Here is a 20,124-nt window from a genome sequence, read left to right as displayed (position 1 = left end):
ACAGCAGCAGTGGGAGGGAGCTCATCTCTTCCCTGGAGGCCTGCTGGGTTCACAGTAGAAGAGAGCAGGTGCTGAAGTGGGGGAAGGAGGATGAGACCTGGGCCAAGTGAAGAGGGGGGATGACTCTAGTGGGAGAAGACTGAGAGAAGGAGAGAGATTTGGGGGAGGAGGCGGGGTAGTAGGAGCTGAGTAGGGGACTGCTCTTTATTCATTCCTTCATTCAACAAATTGTTGGGAATTCCCTGGTGGGAGAGTGGTTAGGACTCCACGCTTTCACTGCCGAGAACCCAAGGTCCGGGGTTGATCCCTGGCTGGGGAATTAGGATCCCGCAAGCCATGTGGTGCGGCCAAAAAACCCCAGAAAAACAAACAATACAAACCCAAATTGTTTTAACCACCTACAATGTCCTAGGCACGTTCTAGTGACTGAGGATACAATAGTGAACAAACCATTGATCCAGCTTTAAGGAGTCCGCGTGGGAGTAACAACAATCATCATAATAATGGTTAATATTTTTGGAGAATTTACTATGGAGTCAAGAATTTATTTATCTTATCCTCATAAGAATCTTAGGCATTTGACACTATTATTACCGCATTTTACAGATAAAGACAAAGAGGCAGAATAGCCAAGTGACTGGCCAAGGTTACACAGAGTTAGAGCAGAATCCCTCATCTTCTCTGAGACTGACCGCTTGGGCCTCGCAGGCTCCCTATTAAGGACACTAGATTTGGCAAGTATATTCTCATAAGAAAAATTCAAACAATACAAATAAAGCTCAAGTTCTCCCTGCCTATCCCCATCCCTGGCAGTCTCCACCTCAGAGGGTGCTCCTTCCGGTCCGGTTCCTATCCACATGTACTATATGTCCGCATACATTATTTTTGACATGAGTAGATTCCCATACATAATGTTCTTTAACAAAGTGTCTTGAACACTTTTCCCTATTGAACATGTAGATCTAGCTCATTATTTCTAACTGCTGCATAGTATTCCATTGCATGGATGTGCCTAGTTTATTTTCCCAGTACCCCGGAGACAGAGTTTACAGTTTTCCGCTCTTACGAACAATGCTGCCATTCATAACTTTTCCAAAAAAGCCACAGATCTTTTTCCCACTACAGAGTTGAAAAGTTTCTACCGGAAGGACCCACATAATGAACCCGCCAAAGCATGGCCAATTGCCAATCCAACTGTAGTCGCTTACGCTCGAACACCTGTGGGGGTTTTTCCTCCAGGTTTGATTTGTGTCTCTTCGGGGAAACGCGGCGGCACCACGCCCCCCGCCAGGGGGTTAAACAAACGAACAAAACACAAACCTGGAACCCCGAGTCTCAGAAAACGAGTTTTGTCTTTACAACGCACTGGTTCCTCTGGGAGTTGTAGTTTTGCTGCCCAGCGGAGCCGCCTTCTCCCCTCACCTCACTTCTCGAAGGGAAGAATCACTGCCCTTTAGGAAAGCGCTGCCCTGACCATCTCCGCTGGCTCAGGCGATAGCTCCGAGCTGGGCTTTTGGGGAGGACAAACCAGGGCGAGCGGAGGGCTGAAACTACATTTCCCAGGGTGCGCCGCGAAGGCACGCACAGCGCCGCGTGAAAGATCCTGCTGTGCCGAGAGCCGGCGGAGGCACGTATATCAGACCGCGCGGATACCGGTACGGTACCCCCTAGTGTTCTGCGGCGTTTCTCCGCCTCCCTCCCACACTCTTGGACCCGCAGGAGTGAGCCGGGCCACTGGCTGCCTAGTTCCTGATAGGGAAGAGCGTCGGGGAACTCTGCAGCAGCCTCCGGGCGCCCACTTGCTCCAAGGGGCGTCTGCGGGTCCTTCAACCCGTTGGCCTGGGTCTTTCTACAGGAGCTCCGGGACTTGGGGACGCCCGGGACAGGGACCATAGGCAGGTGGGCCTCTGGATGCTGGCGCTGGTGATTTTTTCTTTGAGGTCGCTTTTCCTGCCTCCGTTTACCCCATCGGGGCTCGTCATTATCCACAAATCTCAATTATATGACGTTTGTGTAATTTGCAATGTAATTTTACTCCCAATCACCTTCCTTCTGCCTTTTTTCGCTTCCCAGAAGACAAATCAGATTCCTCCGTGGGGCTACTTTTTCCCCTTAAAATGCAAAATCTCTGCCCCACTTCTCTTCAAAAAGCAAAATATGAAGAGGCCTTACTATTTTATTCTGTCCCTGGCTTCCCTTCCCTATCCTAATTTTAGGCAGCGTGTGGCTGAGGACATTAAGAACTATTTCAACTTGGCCTCAGTAGATGAAGCTCTGTTGGAAGTGTGCAGAATATTGGATAGAGGCCTGTATTATCTAAGATTTCTGTACAAATGTCAGGTATGACAGAAGTTAAAGACTCCAGGAGAGATGTCTTGTTTCTACTGGGTGGGTAAGAACAAGAATCTTGGAGTTGGATACACCTGACCTGCCTGTAAAAGCTGTTTATGTCCTTGGGCAGGCTATTTCATCCCTTTATGCTACAATTTCCTTAAATATAACGTAGATGTGGTAAAATTCAATTCATAGGGCTGTTGAGTGGGTCACATGAGCTGATACTTCAGCGTGTCTCTGGCGTGGTGCCTGAAGAAGACACTCCCTATGCCACCAGTACTGTTCCACCTTTTGTGTTCTCATAATACCCTTTAGTCTTATCGGGCAAGGCATGCTACTTAGCCTTGGTTGATTTTCCCAGGCCTTCCCTGATTTTTTTCTTCTACAGGGGCATCTTTGACCCAGAGAATATATCAGAGCTTTCGCTCCAACCTGCTTCAGGGTCAAGTCGAACTCTCCTGTTGCTTTTCCTCACTGGAGAGAACTACCATTCATTGAGCTCCTGCTGTGTGCCACATATTTTTATGTTTTATTTAATGCAACCATCCTAGGAGGTTGGTATCTTGGCTCCAGTTTTCAATTAAGGAACTGAGGCTCAGAGAGGTTAAGTAACCTGCTCAAGATCACACAGGAAGAGGGAGAGTTGGGGACAGCCTCTGGGGGTTGATTCACAGCCCAGGACTATTCCTCTGCTCCAGTTTCTAGTAGAGTACAGTCCAGATCATGCCGTCCTCCCTCCTCTGCCTGCGACCTGTCATCTGCTCATGACTCTCAGTCACTATGCCAAGACCGGCTCAGACCTTTGGACTCTCCTTGGGGCATTTCTTCATTGCTCTCTTTTAGAACGTTTGCTTGGGATCAAACATCATTATCACCATCACCTAAATAAGAATCTGAGACACCCAGGTCCCAGTCATGGATGCAGCATCAACTAGCATTTGTAAAGTGGACAGAATACTTACCTGGCAGTGGTGTTGTGAAGATGAAAAATCATAGTGCCTTAACTGTGGGTCAGAATGGGTGGATGAGCTCACTTCTAGTGGCTGTTATCATTAATGCCATCCCCATTTCATTGTCACATTGTATTGGGCACTTTACATATATTTAGTACGTCTGTTCTTTTTTCCATTCTAAAAAGTAGATTCAGTATAGGGGTTAAGAGAATGGACTCTGGAAAAAAGGTGTCTGGGTTCAAATTTGGCTCTACCACTTGCTAGCTCTGTGACCTTGGTCAAGTCACTTAATCTCTCTGTGCCTCAGTTTCTTCATCTTTAAGGATAAAGGAAGTACTTCCCAGGCTTTAATTTAGAGGTTCTTACAGTAATTTTTCCTTTGGCAGTCCCAAGAGGAAGATGATATACTCCCATGATGGTTTAGCTCCTCAGAGAAGCAGAGAACAAGATGGGATTAGACTTGCAAGAGATTTATTGGGGGAGGGAAGAAGGGGAGGGAGCTGGAGGAAGCAGAGAGAGCTGTCAGTTTTCAGTTCTGCTTCCTGTGACAGCACTGGAAGGAAGAAAGGAGGGATGGGTAGAAAGCTCTCAGACTGCAGTGCGGTTGTAAGACAGTTTCTGTTGGGTTGATGGGGAGTTCTGGAGCCAAGAGTGCCTGTCAGAGGATCCCCATCTTGTAGGAGTGGGTCTGTCTTCTTCATGTCATTGGTTGGTGGGAAGCATGGCCTCCGTGTGAACAAGATGGGGGCATCTATCCGTTACACTCCCTACCACAGGAGGCCAGAGAGGGTTAGGGGTGCCGAACATCACACAGGGAGTTGGTGGCCAATCTGGAATCCCCAGACACCCCCTTTACTGAGAAGGCCAGATGGGTAATCTGGGGAATGCCTTTGACCTCAGATGCCTGGCCAAGATCTCTAGCTCAGGTTTCCCCTCTGGATTTCCCTCCTGAGCTGAACAGGGAACAGAGCAATTTTTGTTAGCGGTGGAAGCTTTCCCTGAAAGCTTGTGGGAGTATGAGCGTTGCTCAGTGGCAGTGTCTGTCAGCCTGAACCCTGGGCTCGGTGGCAGCAGAGTCTGGCATAGGAAGGAACCATTACTGAGGTTCAGGTTTCCTGTTGGCTCCGGCTGGGGTGAGGGTTGACTGCAGATGGACGTGTGCTCAGGGCACCTCTGGGGTGGCATGCAGCTCACTCCACCGGCCCTCCCCACACTGAGCTTTGGGGGCTGGAGGGAAGAGGTGGGGGTGGGCTGCTGCATGGGACAGCAACTGGGACCCTGCCAGAGGTAGATGCCAGCGCACTCCTAGGGACTCGTCCACAGAGGTCTTGGGGAGGCCAGGGCCTCTACAGTCAGATTGGTTTCTTATCCGGTAGGAAAGGAGTGTTGGGGGAGAGGAGTGGGTGAAGCCATAGCTTTGGCTTCACCTTCCCTTCACTTGCTCAGAGTGCCCTGGAGGAAGATGGCTGACAGGTGGGGTTGCTGCCCCCTTCTGGCTTGGAGCCTCTGGGAGGGGAGGTCCCCTCTGAGGTCCCTGTAGTGGGTGCTGTTAGCATGCTGTGCTTGAACAAACTGGTACACCTCTCCCAGAGCTTCCCTCTTTTCCGGGGAATTGCCCTCAGCCTCGGGAGCCTAGAAGTTAGAGCCTCCCTCCCTGCAGCTCAGTGCCAATGATTGGATGATGAGGGGCCTGCGGTACAGAAAGGGCAGCCCCTTGTTTTAAGGTGGGACCCCCTGTCAACCCCACCCCGCTCCCCTTACTTCCTCTCCTGAGGAAATGTCATGCACCCAGATTGATGAAGTCAAAGATACACTCATCATGTGACCCAGCAATCCCACACCTAGGTGTCCGCCTGGAGAGATGAAGTCTTATGTTCATGCTAAATCTGCACATGAATGTTTATAGCAGCTCTATTCATGATTACCAAAACCTGGAAGCAGCCCAGGTGTCCTTTAGTGGGTGGGTGGAGAAACAGACTGTGCGATGTCTATACGACGGAATACTGCTTGGCAAAAAAAGAGAAAGAACTATGGATATGCATAGCCAACTTGGATGAATCTCAGAGGCATTATGTTGAGTGAAAGAAGCCAATCTCAAAAGATTACATTCCAACTATAGCTTTGGAGAACAGATGGCTGGTTGTCAGGGGTGAGGGATGGAGGAGGGTGTGACTGTAAAGGGTTAGCATGTGGGAGCTTTTTAAGATGCAGATGGTGGTAGTAACCACAAGAATCTATACATGTATTAAAATTCATAAAACTACTTACAACCAAAGAAATCAATTTTAGGGTATGATAATTTTTAAAAAATTCACATATACCCATATCTCTGCCCTGGAAGCCCCTCAACTTTGGCCAGAATGGAGCAGCCGAAGGGGGTTGATTGGACGGTCATCATCCTGACATGCCAGTACAAGGACAGCGTCGAGGTCTTCCAGAGAGGTAGTTGACTTCCCTCTCCACTCTGCCCCTAATGTGGAACCCTCTCCCCTTTCCTTGTCACATACCCCTACAGCCCCAGGAGCTGGGCAGACCCAGGTTCCAACCCAGATTCTGCTTCTTCCTAGCCACGTGACCTCCGACATAGGTCACTTCACTGAGACTCGGTTTTCTCATCTGTGCAATGGGAGTAATTGTACTTACCTCACTGAGTTGGGAAAAGATCTGATGAGCTACTAGATGAAAAGCTGCTAAGTCAAAGAAGATTAAATAATGGCTGTCAGGAGGTTTGCTTGAGGTGCTTGGGACCAGGGTGGAGAGGCTGGGGGACAGGTCCCAGTCATGTTCTGACCGCAGAGCTGGAGATACGGCAGAAGCGAGAGCAGATCCCCGCCAGGACGCTGCTGTTGGCCGTGGAAGACCCTGAGGTTCATGTGGGCAGTGGAGGAGCCACCCTCAACGCCCTGCTGGTGGTTGCTGAGCACCTGAGTGCCCGTGCGGGCTTCACTGTGAGTGCTGCTCAAGTGCCCCCTTGTGCACAGCGGGGATGGGGGCTTCAAACAGAGCCTTTCCAAGGTCCCCAGCTCTTTGGGCTCCATTTTCCTGCCCAGTTCTGGTTTGGCATCAGTTTTTGCATCTGTAGATTGAGCAGACTCGTCCAGGTGAGGGCAGAAGGCAGGGGCAGCCTTTGTAGTGGTTTTAGAAAGTCAGAGCCAGTATCTAGGAGTTAGGCTTTCTGGCTTCCCTTGAGAAATCTCATCTTGCTACCCTGGACTCTCCTTCCCACATAGCAGTGGTTTGCTGGAACTGAGGCGCAGTGGCCCCCGGTGCGTAGAGCTTGGGCCCACGTCCCACACACACCCAGCCACTTCACGAGATCACCTTGTCTGCATGGCACCCTGGCACAGGCAGTGAGGGTGGTCACAGGCATGGACACGTTCTGGCAGTGGGGGTGGCACCCGCAGGGGAGGGGACCACTGTGTGGTTACCATGAAGCTGACTTACTGCGAGTCACCCGCCAGCCAGCCCCACGTTGTCGCCTGCAGCCTTCCCTAAAAACAGGGGACAGGGGAGTGGCCCAACTGGAAGGCTGCTGTGCTTCCTTATCCAGGAGTGGCCAGGGCTGCCTCGTGCCTGCCTGTAGCCATTGGTCTTGACCTTGCTGGTTGTTCCTTTGGTTCTTTTTTTTTTTTAATTAATTAATTTTATTTATTTATTTTTGGCTGCGTTGGGTCTTCGTTGCTGCGCACGGGCTTTCTCTAGTTGCAACAAGCGGGGGCTACTCTTCATTGCAGTGTGCGTGCTTCTCATTGCAGTGGCTTCTCTTGTTGCAGAGCACGGGCTCTAGGCGCGTGGGCTTCAATAGTTGTGACGCACTGGCTCAGTAGTTGTGGTGCACGGGCTTAATTGCTCCGTGGCATGTGGGATCTTCCCAGACCAGCGATCGAACCCGTGTCCCCCTTCATTGGCAGGCAGATTCTTAACCACTGCACCACCAGGGAAGTCCCCCCTTTGGTTCTTGTGTGGACTTGTGCTGGGGTCTCTCCCTGCACAAGAGGGTGCCATCCGCCCAGACCTCTGTGAACAGTGCTCTTCCACTTTTGATAGGTGGTCACATCAGATGTTCTGCACTCGGCCTGGATCCTCATCCTGCACATGGTCAGTAGAATGCTGGGCAGGGGCCATGCAGAAGGATGGTCAATCCTCGGGGTTGGATGGGACTTTAGGGGTCTTCTGCCTTTGTGTGCCAGTGTGCATTGTGCAAATCCTGAAGAATCAGAAATACAAGTAATCCAGGTGTCCAAAATAGGGAACCGGTTAAATATAAACAGCATATCTTCCTGGTGGAATATTAGACAATGACTGAAAGGTCCATTTAACTCTCTGCACCGACCTGTGCATTGACCAGCTCTGTGACCTGGGGCAAGTCACTTGACTGTTTCTAGGCCTCAGTTTCCTCATCAGTAAAATGAGGATGGCAGCAGTTCCTACTTCATGTGGATGTGCTGAGATGACCCATCAAATGCTGAAATTGGGGCCTGGCCTGGCTCACTGTGAGCGTCGGTGAATATATTTTCATCGTTCAGTGAAAAAGACCAGCCGCACAAGTTTGTATAGAATGATCTCAGCCTTTTTAATTGAAAGTTTGATTGAGATCATTGTAGATCCACATTTAAGAAATAATCCAGAGGGAAGCCTCTGTAAACTTTGCCCAGATCTCGCCAATGGTCATATTTTCCAAAACTATAGTATAATTACAGCCAGGATATTGACATTGATATGGTTCCCAATCTTTCTCCAGTTTGACTTGTACTCGTGTGTGTGTGTGTGTGTGTGTGTGTGTGTGTGTGTGAAGTTCTGTTGTCTCCGTCTTTTTCATTTTTGTAAAAAAAAAAAATAGTATGCATATGAGGTATATGAAAGGGCATAACCTCAAAATGAGGGCAACGGTTATTATCCCTGAGGGATTGTTTTTCTTTCTGTGTGTCTGCATTTGCTAATTTTTTACCATAATCATGTAATTTAAAAAATCACATGAGAACACACTCTGTAAAAGTCCTCTAACTTGATGGCTTTCTGCCCAGGCTCTCTGCCTCAAGCTTTTCTGCCTGTCCCTGCTCCCGCCCCAGGGCCGAGACTTCCCCTTCGATGACTGTGGCCGGGCCTTCACCTGCCTCCCTGTGGAGAACCCCCAGGCCCCTGTGGAGGCCGTGGTCTGCAACTTGGACTGCTTGCTGGACATCATGAGCCATCGGGTGAGACAGGCAGCTGCCATGGGGCCTTCCTGCTGAGCCACCAGCCATAGTCTGTGCTGGCTCAGACAGGGGATGCCAGGAACAATGGCTTCGGGTGCCTGGAGTGAGTTAGAGCTTCAGGATGTTAGCATTGGCCACACTGCGGGGAGGTACGGCCTCAGGAAGTAGGCGGGAGGGCTGGCATCGGCACCATGGATATAGGGAGGCCCCTGTTACCTCAGCAGCCCGAGTCTCCCTGGAACAGGCCGAGACTGTGCTGTGTGGGAGCAGAGGAAGGGCTGGGCCCAGCCACCAGCTTCATTCTCTCTCCCCACAGCTGGGCCCAGGCTCCCCGCCAGGCGTGTGGGTTTGCAGCACCGACATGCTGCTGTCTGTTCCTCCAAACCCAGGTGAGCCTGAGAAGGCTTGGGACTGCCTTCCCTAGCCACAGCCAACGTGGCTCTGCCTCTCCTCACCCACCCCGTCTCTGGGCCTGGCCTGCTGCCCTGTTCACAAGGGCAACTCTAAGGTTTGAAGGATGGAGCTTAGACCAGGAGGCAGGGCTTCCCCTGCTGGGCCAGTCTGCCTGTCCGTAGAGTGGAGATACCTAGCCCTGCCCACTTTGCCCCAAAGGGCTCTGTGGACAAACTTTGGGGGTGAGGTGTTGTCATTCTCCCAGAGGAATGTCCATTTGGCTTTGGAAACCATATTTTCTTTAGAGGTGCCTGGATGCCCCTGCCCTCCTCCTGGAAGGGAGTCCCCCATTCCTTGGGTTGGGGTCCCTGGAGAGCCTCCTGACTCCCCCACCTGCAGGGATCAGCTGGGACGGCTTCCGGGGAGCCAGAGTGATCGCCCTTCCGGGGAGCACGGCCTATGCCCGGAACCATGGTGTTTACCTCATGGACTCCCAGGTAGTGCCCCTGGGGCAGCAGCGTGGGCAGCTGAGCCATCTTGGGATGGCCTCTTGGTCCTGTGCTCTGGGCAGCCTCGTCCTGGACTTTCTGGCATGGTCTGGATGTGGAGGAGTTTCGCCCCATGGCAGCAGCTCTTGTGCTCACTTAGTCTTTTACCAAACATGAATTGCCCCTGATCCCGTGCCAGGCTCTGTGCCCAGGCTTGGGGCTGTGGAGACATTTGAAGCCTGCCCTCTGCTGTCAGGGTGGGGGAGGTCTCAGGCCCTTGTATCCCCAGGAGTATGCTGGGGCCTGTCAGACTTGCATCCTGGGTTTACATCTGGAGAACATCCTTGCGTGCCCTCTTTCGTAATCCTCTGTTGCTCCCTTCCCTAACTCTGTTTTCTGCTCCCACGTAGGGCTTCGTTTTGGACATTTATTACCAAGGCACTGAGGCAGAGATACAACGATGTGCCAGGCCTGATGGGCGGGTGCCACTGGTATGGCTGCCAGGGCAGAGCCCCACTCCTTCTGGGGAAGGCTAGAACCAGAATCTGAGGAAGATCTGGAACTGGTATTCAGGGGAGCAGGTGAAGCCAAAATCTGAGGAGGGGGCAGCCTTGGAATTCAGGGTCTTGTCCCAAATGAGAAAGGCTGGAACCAGACTCAGGGGATCCTTCTAGAATGAAGGACAAAGGTACGAGTGGTGGATAAGAGCCTGGGACTAGACTATAGGGAAGATGGAGAACTGGGTTTGGGAGGAGACCTAAAAATTGAGGGGGTCCTAGAAGTTGCCTGCTGAGGGGCCCTTGGTGGAGCTGCCTCCAGTAAGCCTGGAGTCTCGGTGCTGGAGTGGCCCAGAAGATGAATGATCCTGTCCGGTGTGGCAGTCAGCCTTGCTTGGCCCATCTGCACATGGCCCTCCCCAACTCAGGCACAAGGCTGGCCCCAGGGTCTCCCACCTGACCCTTGTGGGGGCCCCTCCAGGTTTCTGGGCTTGTCTTCTTCTCTGTGGAAACTGCTGAGCACCTCCTGGCCACCCATGTGAGCCCGCCTCTGGACGCCTGCACCTACATGGGCTTGGACTCCGGAGCCCGGCCTGTCCAGGTGACTGGGATTGGGGACTGGCAGGTCCTGGCCTGGGCATGAGGCACTGACACTGGCAGCCTGGCTGTGTGACCTCAGGCCAGTCCTTTCCCCTCTCTATGTCAGCGTCTCTAGAGATGGAACCACCCAGCTCAGCCTAGGAACCCACTAATAGCAGTGCTTCCCACCCTTGTCCCAGCTGTCTCTATTTTTTGACATCCTGCTCTGCATGGCCCGGAACGTGAGAAGGGAGGACTTCCTGGTGGGGCAGCCCCCAGAGATGGGGCAAGGTGATGCAGACATCGCAGGTTATCGGCATGGAGCCCGGGCTGAGCTGTGGAGGGAGCTTCGGGATCAGCCCCTCACAGTGGGTGGGTACTGCCTCTTGGCTCTCTGGGGTGGGGAGGCCATGGGAGTAAAGGCCCCCAGAATGAGGCTCCCACCCCACCTGCCTGGCCCCCAGGCTCCTGGACCAGGCAGGGCTAGTGAGTGCATGGACTGGACAATTACCCTCTCCCAGTTCCGAGTCCCCTGCTGAGGTAACTCTCCTCTTCTTCCTTTGTCTCATTCCTGGGCTCCAGTCCTGGTCTTTCTACTTTCTAGCTGTGTGACTTTGGGCAGGTTGCTGAGCCTCTCTGGATCTCAGCTTCCCCATTGGCACAGCGGGCTCATTTCCATGCTTGCCCTCCCAGGCCCTGATGAAGATGTGTCTTCTGGTGGGAGGCCCAGCCTGGTGTCAGAGCTGCAACGTGCAGGGTGTTGGAGTCAGTACTTGTATCTTTACAGCATATGTCCCTGACGGCAGCTACAACTACATGACCAACTCAGCCAGTGAGTTCCTGCACAGTCTCACATTCCCGGGGGCTCCTGGGGCCCAGGTCGTGCACTCCCAGGTGGAGGTAAGACCTGCCTGGAGGTAAGGCCAGCAGAGGGGCCTACGGGGTACCTGAAGACAGGTAGGAATGGGGGGGATGCAGGGAGGGGAGGGAATAGCTCACTCTTGGGACAGATTATCTATGCGTGTAGGTGTTATTATCCCCATTTTGCACGTGAGTCACTGGAGGCTCAGAGAGGTTAAGTTACTTGCCTAAGACCACAGAACCAGTAAGTGGCCAAGTCAGGATTCTACATCCAAGTCTGAGTGAGCAGCTAGAGAAGATTCCCCCACACACACCCTTTCTGAAGGGTCTGCTTGGGGATTCAGGCAAATTCATGGTGATGGGGCAGGTAGAGTTCAGAGGTGGCTCTCAGGGTGGCAGGGGTAGGGGTAGCTGGACAGGTGGGAGAGGTTTTCTGGGGGAGCTGTCATCTGGTGGGACCTCCACTACTGGGTGCAGATTTGCTTTGGAGGAGAAGGCAGGGAGAGCGTGCCCCTGGGGGAGCAGCAGAAATCAAGATGGGATGGGAGTCAGCCTGAGGCTGTGGCCAGGGAGATATCGAGAGGGATCTGGCTGGCCGACAGGCGCAGGGAGCAGCAGGAATTCTGGCCCTGGCTGTGGAGGAGAATTGGGGCAGCCCCCGCCCCAGGCCCTCACAGCTTTCTCCCTGGCTTCACAGGAGCGGCAGCTACTGGGGGCCGGGAGCTCTGTGGTCAGCTGCCTGCTGGAGGGCCCCGTCCAGCTGGCTCCTGGGAGTGTCCTGCAGCACTGCCACCTGCGGGTGAGGCCTGAGAGGGCAGGCAGAGGGAGGGCAAGGGTACGGAAGCCAGGGTCCTGTGTGTTTTGTGGGCATGCTTGGGGTTCCCCTGTCCACGCAGGACGCCTGCCCGCTCCCCTGCCAGGGCCCCATTCACATCGGCACCGGCTGCTTCGTGAGTGGCCTGGACGTGGCCCAGTCCGAGGCACTGCACGGCTTGGAGCTGCACGACCTCGTCCTGCAGGGACACCATGTGCAGCTGCACGGCACCCGCAGCCGGGCCTTCACCCTCGTTGGCCGTCTCGACAGCTGGGAAGTAGGTGCTCACCTGCCTCCCCTCGCCCCCATTCTTTAGGCTTTGGGGAGCACCGGGGGTCCTAGCGCAGCTTCATTGCAGGGCTCTCTGAGCGCTCACCTGAGGGATAGGCAGTGAGGAGAGTGTAGCCAGTAGAGTCTCAACAGGCCTTTACCTCCCTCCTCAGCTGCTCTGACGCAGGCTGGGTGGGGATTCTTATCCCCATTTTTCAGGCCGGAGACTGAGGTTCAGAGAGGGAGGTGACCCGCCTTGGGCTGCAGAGCCAGTTATGGAGGGTCAGGCGCCAGGATTCTGCTCCAAGTTCCAGGCACCCGGGCTGGAATGTGGAAGCTCCAGGACTTGATGCTGTTTCAGAACTTGCTTGCCTAAGTGCCCCTGTCTCTTTTCCTGTCCCCTCTTGAGCAGATCCTTGTCCTCTGGCCTTATTGCCCTTAACCCCTTCCTGTGGCCCCTGCAGCCCTGACTGCTTCCTTCTCTTTCCCCAGAGACAGGGGACAGGAACGTATCTCAACATGTCTTGGAGTCAGTTCTTCCAGAAGACAGGCATTCGGTAGGGTTGGTGGCCCCACGGGCCTCTGTGGGCCTCGGCATCCAGGGTGGTAGCTGCTTGGAGGCTCATTCTGCTCATCCTGCCCCACCTCCCACCATCCCTGCAGTCTGGGGTAGTTTGTTTGTTTTTTTAAATTTATTTCATTTATTTTTGGCTGCGTTGGGTCTTCATTGCTGTGGGCGGGCTTTCTCTAGTTGCGGCGAGCAGGGGCTACTCTTTGTTGCGGTGCACGGGCTTCTCACTGCAGTGGCTTCTCTTGTTGCGGAGCATGGGCTACAGGCACACGGGCTTCAGTAGTTGTGGCACGCAGGCTCAGTAGTTGTGGCTCGTGGGCTTAGTTGCTCCACGGCATGTGGGATCTTCCTGGACCAGGGCTCGAACCAGTGTCCCCTGTGCTGGCAGGCGGATTCCTAACCACTGTGCCGCCAGAGAAGTCCCCTGGGGTAGTTTCGAGCAGCCTGATTTTCCCTAGCATCTTCTCCCTGGGCAACTCCAAATTCCTGGCCGTGCTCAGGCTTTGGGATTTTGTTCAATGGCCTGGGGAAGGAGGCAGGGCAGCTGGGCCTCCCTCCCTGAATTGCCTGCTTGTGCGGCCTCTGGAGTTCGTCCTGTCCCCATGAATGAGCCAACCCCCAGCTGACAGGTGGTCAGGTCTTGGTGACCAGGCAGGGGCACTTGCTTCCCTCCTGCTCATGTGTCTTCTCCCCACATCAGGGACTGGGACCTGTGGGACCCAGACATGCCCCCCATTGAGCGCTGCCTTCTCAGTGCCCGTCTCTTTCCCGTGCTCCACCCCTCGAGGGCCCTGGGGCCCCAGGACATGCTGTGGATGCTGGACCCCCAGGAGGCTGGGAGCAAGGCCCTGCGGGCTTGGCGAGCCTGCTGGCGTCTGTCATGGGAGCAGCTGCAGCCGTGCCTGGATCGGGCTGCCACACTGGCCTCCCGCCGGCACCTGTTCTTCCGCCAGGCCCTGCATAAGGCGCGGCACGTGCTGGAGGCCCGACAGGACCTCAGCCTGCGCCCGCTGATCCAGGCTGCTGTGCGCGAGGGCTTTCCTGGGCCCCTGATGGCCACCCTGGACCAGGGTGAGTGTGCTGGGCACCCATGCTGGGAAGCCAGACCCAGCATCACCTGCCCTGTCTGCCCTCTAGGTCATCGACCTGAGGGTACTAGGGAGTCATGAGACTTTAAAGCAGGGGAAAGACACAAATGGACTTAACTTTTAGGTTTCTGGGAAGCTCCATTCCTGTTAGTGGGGAGTTTGGTGAGAGGCGGAGGCCTGGGGCTGAGCCTCTGGGTCCTGTGAGCATCGGCAAAGCCTGCACGTTCTGTGCGGGGGTGGGGGTGGGGGCTGGATGTGGGTGAAGAGCTCCAGCACAGCCCCAGGGGGATGTGGCCCGCCCTGCATGGGGCCCAGGCATTCTGGCTGGGGACTCAGCCTTAGCCTCACAGGGACTGCCTCATTCCCCATTTCAGTTATTCACTCACGGCCACACAGCTGGTTGGTGGGGGGCTGAGACTGAACCCAGGTGGTTTGCCCCCCAAGCCTGAGCTCTTACTCATTAAGGGCATCCTGGTTGGGGGGCGCAGAGGCATGTCTGGGCTGGGGCTGGTGGGATGAGAACTTTGCCAGGCAGAAGAGTGGGGAGCATTCCCAGGCAAGGATACATCTTGGGCAAAAGTGAAGAGGTCTGGGGTGCTTGAGGGCAGGGGGCATTGAGGGCGGGCCTCCTCCCCAGCTACTACTGACTCCTGGTCCCTCAGTGGCAGCTGGTGTGGGAGACCCTGGCGTGGCAGCCCGGGCACTGGCCTGTGTGGCGGATGTCCTGGGCTGCATGGCAGAGGGCCAAGGAGGCTTACGGAGTGGGCCAGCTGCCAACCCTGAGTGGGTGCGGCCCTTCTCGTACCTGGAGTGTGGAGACCTGGCGCGGGGCGTGGCGGCGCTTGCCGAGGAGCGGGACAAGTGGCTGAGCAGGTGGGTGCTAACGATGTCAAAACCCTTGGAGTAGCCCCCTGCCGTCCTTGGAGGTGGAAACCCAGAGAGAGGTGGAGTGTCCTCAGGTCACCTAGGGTAGTCGGTCCCCAAACCCAAGGAGCCCGCCCCCAGCTTGGGGCTCCATGCCACCATCTCTCTGTTCCCTCCTGGCAGACCAGCCTTACTAGTACGAGCTGCCCGCCACTACGAGGGGGCTGGGCAGATCCTGATCCGCCAGGCTGTGATGTCAGCCCAGCACTTTGTCTCCTCGGTGCCGGTAGAGCTGCCAGCACCTGGGCAGTGGGTGGTGGCTGAGTGCCCGGCTCGAGTGGACTTCTCTGGTGAGCCCCTTGGGGGGGTGGGTAGGGGTGAGGGTAGCCACCCCAGAACTGAGCTGGCAGCCCCTGTGACCAGCTTGGTCTTTTTCAATTGCCACAGGGGGCTGGAGTGACACGCCACCCCTTGCCTATGAGCTTGGTGGGGCAGTGCTGGGCCTGGCTGTGCGAGTGAATGGCCGCCGGCCCATTGGGGCCAGGGCTCGCTGCATCCCAGAGCCCGAGCTGTGGCTGGCATTGGGACCTCGGCAGGACAAGATGGCCACGAAGATAGTATGCGGGAGCCTGGATGACCTGCAGGATTACTGCCAGCCCCATGCCCCAGGTCAGGGCACCTGTGAATTGCGCAGGTGGGGATGGCACACCTAGCCAGCTGGGGGATGGGGGCAGAACCCGAGAGACCCTGCAGGCCATGGGTGCCTGGCCTGAGGGCGAGCCAGTCTGGTGGAGGAGCCCTGACGTTACACTGCCCAGGCACAGGAGGTAGAGCTGGCACATTTGCTGGTGTTATGGAGCCCAGAGGACCTTTTGTGGCTTGGGGATGGGGTATGCACCGCTGCTGGGCTTTTATACCCTAGATGAGCCCCAGGCCAGGCTGAGATGGGTGGGATGTCTGTTTCCACCCCTGGAGACCAAATTCCTTGCCGGATGCTGCTCACTCCACAGGGGCGCTGTTGAAGGCGGCCTTCATCTGTGCGGGGATCGTGAGTGTCCACTCCAAGCTCTCGCTGAGTGAGCAGCTGCTGTGTACCTTTGGGGGCGGCTTTGAGCTGCATACCTGGTCTGAGCTGCCCCATGGCTCTGGCCTTGGTGAGCAGGCCCTGTCTCCCTGCTGCTCACCGACTCTGTTCCCCCTTTCAGCTTTGCCTCCAATCCTCTCCCCAGCCTCTGCCCAGTGGAGAGGGAGGGGGTGGGGCAGGATTGGGCTGGGCAGAGCTGTTTCATGGCTGGTACTCTCCTCCGTGCCCTGCAGGCACCAGCAGCATCCTGGCGGGGGCTGCCCTGGCCGCCTTGCAGCGGGCCGCAGGCCGGGCGGTGGGCACGGAGGCCCTGATCCACGCAGTGCTGCATCTGGAGCAGGTGCTTACCACAGGTATGGCCTGCCCCAGGGCAGAGGGAGGTCACTGGAACTTTTTCAGGGGCCTCCAGGGGCTTCCCTGGACCTGCAGACAGAACTGTGCTGCTCCTTACAATGGTTAGAACTTCCCTCTTATCACTCTGACACTCTCCCTCTGGTGGTTTTCAAAATGAAATATTTCTACCTCAAAGAACTTGATGTAGGAGCACCTACTAAGTGTTAAGAGTCTGTGCTGCACCTTTCATGTGTGTTAGGTATTCCTCACGTCTCTGTTCCTACCCAGGGCTGTCCCTCAGGGCAGTGCTGGGTTTGGATTAGGGGACAGGACCTTCAGCCTGTTCTTCAGCACTGTGCCTCTCTCTTGGGCTAGGGCCACTTGTCCCTCGCTTCCCCCACCACATGATGGGGTACCCAGTGCATGTCTGTGATCATACAGAATGTCACCACTAGCACCATGGCTGTGATCATACAGAATGTCACTAGCTTCTCCTACTCATCACTGTGGCCCCTTAGCATCCATGCACAATGGAGAGCAGCCAGAGGTTTGTCTGGCTCTAGGGTGCTCTGGTCACCTCAGGATGCCAGGCCTCATCTTCAGCATGACTCTGGGAGGGAAACTGCCACAAAGATGTATAGATGCCTGATTATGGTATCTTCTCTGGCCACTTTGTAGCCTAGCTCCCTCCTTTCATTGTAATGACTCACATCCCATAATAGGTAGTCATTAGCAAAAGGGGCAGATGGGGAAGCTTTTTTAGTTTTCTTTTGAGAAAACTAAAACATATCTCTCATTTGGTCAAATGACAACTATTTATCGAATACCCTCTCTGTATTGGGCCCTGGGGATAAAACGAGCAAAAACAGCATCCCTGCCATCAAAAGTCTTACGGTCTACTGGAGACAAACACTGATCAATAACCACTCCAATAAATGTATAATTACAAGCTACGCTACGTGCTCCGAAGGAGAGGGGTGCAATTAAGGAGTTCTTGACATTCCAGGCCTGACACTAACCACATTTTGGCTGTAAAGTTCCAGATGCCTCCTGCCATTTGCATTTTATACTCGAAATCCTTGCAGGCCCTTCTCCAAATATCAAAGGCCTATCCCAGAATCATCTCAAGTTTTGACATTTTTATATAGCTGCAAGAAGAAAAGAGATCCATACCTTTCATTAGTAAAGCAAAATGTGAACAAGCTATTTTAAGTTTGATAAGAAATGCTGAGAAGCTTATTTCCACCATCAACACCCTTTATCAGGCAAGCCAGGGTGCAGGGACTGTTAGGCTGTAGGGAAAGTCCTATGTCATCCCTCCTCAGAGGGAAAGGTTAGTGTAAGGTCTTAATCCTTTGATGTGGTTTACCCCAATTCCAAGTACACATTAGGTCTGCAACAAAACTCAGGCTTTGTGCATTCTAAGCTTGGCTCCAGAATGAAGCCCCTTCCATTGCTGGGCTCAACTTGCTCCCAGGGCGGGGGCAGAAGCTGCACAGCTCACCTGGCCCAGCTGAAGTTGTGGGGGGAAGCTGTCTTCCCACACTGGTCCCTGCCAGGGATGCAAGGCCAGGAGCCTGCACTGGGAGAGGGAAGCTGGGCCAGATAGGCTCCAACAGTGACGGGGCCCGGGCTCTCGCAGGAGGTGGCTGGCAGGACCAAGTGGGTGGCCTAATGCCTGGCATCAAGGTGGGGCGCTCCCGGGCTCAGCTGCCGCTGAAGGTGGAAGTGGAAGAGATCACTGTGCCTGTGGGCTTTGTCCAGAAGCTCAATGACCACCTGCTCCTGGTGTACACTGGCAAGACCCGTCTGGCCCGGAATTTGCTGCAGGTGAGCCCTGGCCCCAGAAGGGAGGGACGCGAGACGGCTCAGCTAGGCTGAGCCTCACTGCACCCCTCCTGCCCCATCTGTAGGACGTGCTGAGGAGCTGGTATGCCCGGCTGCCTGCCGTTGTGCAGAATGCCCGCAACCTGGTGCGGCACACTGAGGAGTGTGCTGAAGCCTTCCGCCAAGGTAAGGCGCTTCTTCCCCGGAGCTCAGGCACCAGGAGTGAGTGCCTGTTGCCTGTGGGTCTGAGGCCCGGGGCCTTTGGAGACTTGGCACCGGCCCTAGGTATGAAGCCTCTGTCCTCTGCAGGGTCCCACACTTAGGTGGGAGTCACATCTCAGGTCAATACTTGTATCCTGGGGAAGGCCTCCAGCCCCACCTACCAGGAAGCAGATGGGGGAAGAGGCTTGGCTCCATAGCCGAGTTCCAGGGAGTCAGAGCTGATTCGGGTTACACAGTTCAGTGAACACTGTGCCGGGTACCGCGCCAACTGCTCTGTGCTCGTTAGTCCTCAAACAACCCCGTGAGGTGGGCTTTATCACTCCTGTTTCCAGTGAGTACTGAACCCAGGTTCTTAACTATGACACTGGTTAAGAAGTGCCTCTTGGCACCCCATCCAGTCTACAGATGGGCACTGAGTGAATATCCTGGCTCAGGCACACAACTCCCCTCTCTGCCCCCACCCCAGGGAGCCTGCCTCTGCTGGGCCAGTGCCTGGCATCATACTGGGAGCAGAAGAAGCTCATGGCTCCAGGCTGTGAGCCCTTGGCTGTGCGGCGTATGATGGATGCCCTGGCCCCCCACGTGCATGGCCAGAGCCTGGCAGGGGCAGGCGGCGGGGGCTTTCTCTACCTATTGACCAAGGAGCCGCGGCAAAAGGAGGCTCTGGAGGCTGTGCTGGCCAAGACTGAGGTATGGTGTGGTCGGGGTATGGTATCTGGCGCGGGACAGGAGCCCTCCCTGTGGCCCACCAGCTAACCAGCGGCTACAGGTGTAAGTCCCCTTGGCCCTGCAGCCACAGTCCAGCCTCCCGAAAGCCTAAAACCCACCCAGAACCCTCTAAGCACCTCCTGTCCTTTGCTCCTAGGGCCTCGGAAACTACAGCATCCACCTGGTAGAAGTGGACACTCAGGGCCTGAGCCTGCAGCTCCTGGGGGACTGAGACCTCAGCCTGATGCCCCTTCTCATGAGGCTTGTCCCTCTGCAAGAGGAGAAAGCCTGGAGCTATAGCAGGCCCTCCCTTCCTTCCCCCATGGGAGCGCTCAATCTTCTACTCTCCACCCACTTCTTTGTGAATCTGCTTCCAAAGGAAGCCAACCTGAGCTCAGGCCCAGCCCCTTCTAAAAGTTGGTGAAGCACAGATGGTGCTTGGGAACAGGACTGTGACCTCCTGGTTGACAGTGGCCTAGGCTTGGTGTCTGCCCCATCTGGACACAGGAAGGTCCTAAGTTCAGCGTCCACTGTGACCTTTACAAATCTGGTGGCCCAGCTTGGGCCTTGGCCTTCTCACTCTCCATGAGGGGCTGGAAGAAGGGGATGACAACCAGCCTTGGCAGATGGCTGGGTTCCCTTGGTAAGGCCGACCCTGAAGAGGCCCTCTGAGGCATTTCCTATGGCCTTCCTTAGAGGTCAGGCTTTTGCCTGAGTAGAGACTTCCTGTTCCACACTCACTCCCAAAGCTGACTTAATGGGGGAGTGGGAACAGGGATGAGGGTCCACACTCGTGTCTGTGGCAGAGAGCCAGTGCAGTCCTGCAGCAAGTCACTGCTAATCGTGGCCTTAACCAGCAACTCTGCCATGTGCCTGTGGGCCGTGAGTTCTCAGGACTGCAATCTTCTTGGAATAAATTCACTCTGCTCTTCAAGGTTGTCCTCATAAAGATCTTTTTTGTTCTTGCTGGGAGCAATTCCCACTTCCCCTGGCACTGTGGGAAACTGCCCCTGGGATGATCCAACTTCTGGTGCTGAGGGCCC

The 20,124-nt window shown here is 55.0% G+C and overlaps 1 protein-coding gene across 5 annotated transcripts; it reads left to right on the top strand.

The window, feature by feature from the left end:
- Positions 1–1,553: 1,553 nt before the first annotated feature.
- On the top strand, positions 1,554–20,100 carry FCSK (fucose kinase). 5 transcript variants are annotated; one of them, XM_022583221.2, is made up of 24 exons: positions 1,554–1,655; positions 5,629–5,729; positions 6,084–6,235; positions 7,335–7,385; positions 8,357–8,482; positions 8,799–8,871; positions 9,275–9,372; positions 9,774–9,854; positions 10,342–10,461; positions 10,640–10,811; positions 11,227–11,339; positions 11,998–12,099; positions 12,197–12,391; positions 12,877–12,941; positions 13,656–14,026; positions 14,706–14,916; positions 15,091–15,257; positions 15,355–15,576; positions 15,918–16,061; positions 16,225–16,344; positions 17,967–18,154; positions 18,238–18,337; positions 18,840–19,063; positions 19,239–20,098. In XM_022583221.2, exons 2-24 carry the CDS (start codon positions 5,648–5,650, stop codon positions 19,311–19,313), a joined length of 3,252 nt encoding a protein of 1,083 aa, XP_022438929.2. In that variant the 5' UTR covers positions 1,554–1,655; positions 5,629–5,647; the 3' UTR covers positions 19,314–20,098. The 5 variants fall into 5 exon arrangements, 4 of the variants coding, with proteins under 4 accessions (XP_022438929.2, XP_022438932.2, XP_022438927.2 ...); XM_022583224.3 differs by lacking the exon at positions 1,554–1,655 and adding an exon at positions 1,671–1,899 and having other exon boundaries at positions 15,918–15,983; positions 19,239–20,100; XM_022583219.3 differs by lacking the exon at positions 1,554–1,655 and adding an exon at positions 1,671–1,899.
- Positions 20,101–20,124: the final 24 nt, after the last annotated feature.

Source organism: Delphinapterus leucas, chromosome 20, assembly GCF_059928025.1.
Source record: "Delphinapterus leucas isolate spDelLeu-1000000601 "Yukka" chromosome 20, BTC_Dleu_Yukka2, whole genome shotgun sequence".
NCBI classification, from domain to species: Eukaryota; Metazoa; Chordata; class Mammalia; order Artiodactyla; family Monodontidae; genus Delphinapterus; species Delphinapterus leucas.
The sequence above is the reverse complement of the archived record's forward strand: the minus strand, read 5'-3'. Positions and strand labels throughout refer to the sequence as shown.